Genomic DNA, 4,395 nt, shown 5'->3' with positions numbered 1-4,395 from the left:
CTGGGCCATAGCAGTACCTTGCTTTTTGTCGCGACCCTTACGTCCAGCAGCACGAACGGCTGCGTTCACCTTCGCGCTGCGTTTGTGCATCTGTTCTAATGCGTGTTGCAGTCGCACGACATGTTCACGCTGGGCGTCTTGTACCTCCTGCAGTGTAGCCATTGCAACTGATCCTGGTACAGCAATATGGTCACTTGGACCCCTTTCGCGGAGCCCAGTCATTGCGGTCACCGGGGCTACACCTCCCAGTGCCGGTGATGGCGTGTTGTTCAGCACTAACTGAACAATCTAGTACACGCGGTAGTACAATATACGCTTGAACAGGGCATCATCGGTGCTGAAGAGGAAAGTGCAAGTGACGTCAAAGTGGACCATAGTGAAGAAGATCAGCCAGACGATCCTGCGGTGTGTGAGAGGGTAACAGCGTCTCAGATTGACGCGAGTGTTGCCCTCTCAGCAAACACCGTGGGTGCATTGCTCGGATACGAGAGCGGGAAAGTGATGAAGCTGCGGAACGCCCGCTATGCGCCACACATCCGCACGTAGAGGACGAGATAACGAGGTTGTCACAGATAGACACAAGTATTGCGCTGTCGGCAACCGTTTTAGATCACTGGGCTATGACTGATGATGGCGCGCTTTGGGGGCTTGGCAATTTTAATTCTCGAAATCTGTGACGGGGTCACACAGCACCTTGCGCTAGAGGAAGTTAGCTTCCGAGAGTATACAAACTCTCAGTGAACGGCAGTTCACAGGTCCCTTCTTTATTAAAAAGAGAGCGAAGTGACCTAATTAAGGTAGAATGTAAACTGAGTGTATTTATAGGTAGATAAAGCTTGGGTTTGATACAAACTATAAGTCACCTATAGAAATGGAATGTCGTCAACCAATGGTTGGTTTTGAACGACCTTGGTACTTTGTACCACATATCCCGAAGTATGACGTGTCACACTTCATGTAACCAGGGTACACTTAGGGCTAAGTACCTCGTTACAAAATCGCTGTACTTTTATCCTACGAGACTTACATTTCTGCAACAATGACACAGCAAACATGAGGGACAAGTTGTGGAAGTTGCGAGCTGTCGTTGACGTTCTTCAACGGAAATTCCTAGCTGCATGGTCGGTCGCTAATACCATCTCATTCGATGAAGGTGTGCTTCCTGCAACGTCCAAGCGCCCTGGTACTGGAATGTCTATACCAGACAAGCCGCATCGGCACCAAGATGCGCATGACGTGCGACGCAGTGTCTGCATACCGCCACAGGCGCGCTTTGTTTTTTTTAAGTTTTGCAAAGTCGTAAGTTGCGACTTGATGGTCTGACACTTGCATTATGCTGTCAGTTACGACTTAAGATTCGACATATATGTAGGCAAGCGTCTAAACCATGAAAGTGCAAGTCAGGCATTTGATCGCAAGACACAGACCTGGTACACTGCGCCCTTCACGAATGACCGTGCAAGTTCTTGACGCGCCTTTTCATCGAGGTGTGACCTTTTGTATCGGTTTGGCTCGCTCGTGATGAATGTCAACAGGTCCGTTGGCCTGAAATATATTAGCAATTCCACTGGCGAGGCCGTTTTAGCACAAAGCGCTTCCACTGATCTAGCCGCTTGATCCCTCATACCCTTGAACGCGTTGTTGTCGGATTCATACTCGGAGGTACAAGGGTCCATGCCATGGAACGTAGTTTGTCTTTGCTCATGTCTTCGGTAGATAGTGAATTACCCAAGTGATCAATAAACGCTGCATCCTGTAGCGCCTCTTCTTCATCGGATGACAGGTCATCATCAACTTGCCTGAGCACATCATCACCATCGTCATCTGATTAACAGCCATCCGACTCTGAGTCCATGCTCTCGTTCTCATCTGCATTGTCCTCGTCCTTCATGACGTTCACATTCTCTTGTAGCAAGCCATAAACTACTTCCGAGTTTGTTCGCACCATCTCCCCGGTGACGGTATCTCCAAGAGCACCATTTCGACCGACGCATGCCGATACATCCGGGTCCTTCCCTCCAAATATATCGTTTGAAAGCCCGATCACATAAGATCGGCTATGTTGTATCTGCGAACTTGTAAGTTAGTGATGCTGAGGTACGTCGTAAGTGTCACGTAGTAGAGATCAGAAACCTCTTCATAACTTATAGGCCCATCACAATGATAAGCCGAGTTGGAAGCACGGGCTTTTACAAACTCCTAGAAAATTGCATACTGTAAGTTATGACGTAAAATAAGGCGTGACCCGAATCCGCGGTATTAAAGGTGTAATTTTTTTTATTTTTTGCAAATTTTATAATTATGTAACAAGCATTTAATGCTGAATATTGTTTTTGGTCATTTCTTCGATAGCAGCACTAAGTTGGCTACCCTTGTCCCCTGTACGAGTTTTAACGCAAGGGAGGGTTGTTTGGAATGCAGACGCAACGAAACCGAAGTACATACAACGAGCAGCTTCAGTTATTTAAGCTTCTCGAACCGCTTGTTAATCGCCCCTCGGTAAACAGAAGCCGGCTGTAAATGGCGGGTTCCTTAATTTTGTGTCTCTCAATATAAAGTAAGATACCAAATAGACAAGCACCTCGCAAGTGCTGCTTTCTTGGCCTTTTGAAAACGGTTATGAAAGAAATGCTTCTACCATGAGACCTTTCTTCAATACCATGGTATTAATAGAACGCAGTTATTAATAATAGAAGTATTACGTTTTCCATTCGATTACAGCAGTAGAAACTTTCTAGTGCTGTAGTGTGGAAAATGTGAAACGTTTTTTTGTTAGCTAGTACTTTTAGTAGCTGCCACAACAATCATCCACATACTTGTAGGAAAGACGTTAAGGTGCTTTTGTGGCAGATACCTGGAATAACAGAAACTACAGCCTTAAACAGTAGTCTAAAGAGAAGACATGCACTATTTTTCTTAAATCCCTAAATCAATTCACTGCAGTGGTTCACCCTCGTAGTATTTCTTAAACTGGCTCACCACGTCCTTCTGGATCCTGGAAGCGCTAGCCTCATCCGTTTTAAATATTTTCCAAAAAATGTTTGTCGGATTGATTTGTTTGTCATCTTTCCATACCTGGAACTGCCTCGTCTGTAGTGCTGTGGCCTTCGCATTCGTCTCAACGGCCACTCTCACTCGCAAAAGCTTCGTCGCCAACTCGTTTTCACCTCGAAAGCCTCTCGCTAACGTGCCCATCAAGGTTTCATGTTTTGATTTCGCTTTGTTGTAGATGGAAATATATTCGCTTAGGGCATCCACACTTCGGCCATAAACAGCTGCCTCGACCTCCATGAGCTTCAAGCGCGTGAACACATCGTCCACAGTCAACCCATCGTCCAGCCAGCGTTGGTGCTGTTGCTTCTGCAATCTTTCAGAGACCCACGCCGAGTTCCCATGCGCCTTCCCATCTAAAATCGCCTTTGCCACGCCAGCCTCTCCGAACTTTGACGTCAGTACTCCCAGCAACGTCACCTGGTCGCTTGGGTTGTTTCTGTTAAGCTCTGCTATGTACTTTTCCAATGTCCGTAGGTTATCGCTTTTCAACACGTCGTCGACATTATTGTCCAGTTTCAGTAGCTTCATGACACTTTCCGGCGTCACGTTTCCTTGTCGCCACTGCCCAATCAGCTCGTTCTCCATCTTCCTCGCCGTCGTAGCTACATATGGGTCGCGTTTCGCTGCCGCTAACATCGCAACCAGCTGGTCTTCGCCTTTAAAACCATTGATGAAGGTCTGGAGCAACGTTACATCGTCTTTGTTCTTGGCGTTCTACTTGGCGATGTACTCTTCCAGTACCATAAATTTTCTGTTCTCGAGTGCTTCGACCCCATTGCTCTTAAGATTAAGTCGCGTGAAGACATCATCGACACTTTGACCGCCGGTTAGCCAGCCATTGAGCTGGTCAACTCGCAGCTTCGACGCCAGGCTCACCATGTCAGGGGAGGTAGAGTGTCTTTCCAGATACACTAAAGTTTTCGCCACAGCATCGTCTCCGTAGTGCGCTGAGAGAATCCCGACCAGCGAGATGGGCCCGTCCGCGTGTTTATTGTTGAACATTCTGATGTACTTGTTCAGTTTCTCGAGTTTCGCGTGGTTCAACGCACTCGCCACGTCATCACCGAGTTGCAGACTTTTCAGAACGTCAACTCCATCGTTCTTTTCATTCAAAAATGCCTTCAGATCGACCTTTTTCCTTTTAAAGAAATTCAATATGATATCCAGGCCTCCTCGTTCTTCAGTAGTTGTGTAGGCTCTCAAGTACCTCTGGCTAGGAACAGCATATTGGCGATGGACTACAACGTTTGCGAGCGCCACGGGGGTGACATCTCCCGAGGAATGGTCGAAGCACGATAAGAAGACGAAGGCTGACGGCAATAAGATGGAGTGGAGGCCCAT

General features: G+C 47.2%; 1 protein-coding gene across 1 annotated transcript; it reads right to left on the bottom strand.

Moving 5' to 3' along the window:
* Positions 1-3,768: 3,768 nt before the first annotated feature.
* On the bottom strand, positions 3,769-4,395 carry PITG_06030 (secreted RxLR effector peptide protein, putative; the record flags this gene model as incomplete). Its single annotated transcript, XM_002998194.1, has 1 exon — positions 3,769-4,395. One exon carries the CDS (start codon positions 4,393-4,395, stop codon positions 3,769-3,771), a length of 627 nt encoding a protein of 208 aa, XP_002998240.1.

This window comes from Phytophthora infestans, genomic scaffold (assembly GCF_000142945.1).
Source record: "Phytophthora infestans T30-4 supercont1.9 genomic scaffold, whole genome shotgun sequence".
NCBI classification, from domain to species: domain Eukaryota; phylum Oomycota; class Peronosporomycetes; order Peronosporales; family Peronosporaceae; genus Phytophthora; species Phytophthora infestans.
Note: the sequence above shows the minus strand (reverse complement) of the source record. Positions and strands in the feature narration are given on the sequence as shown.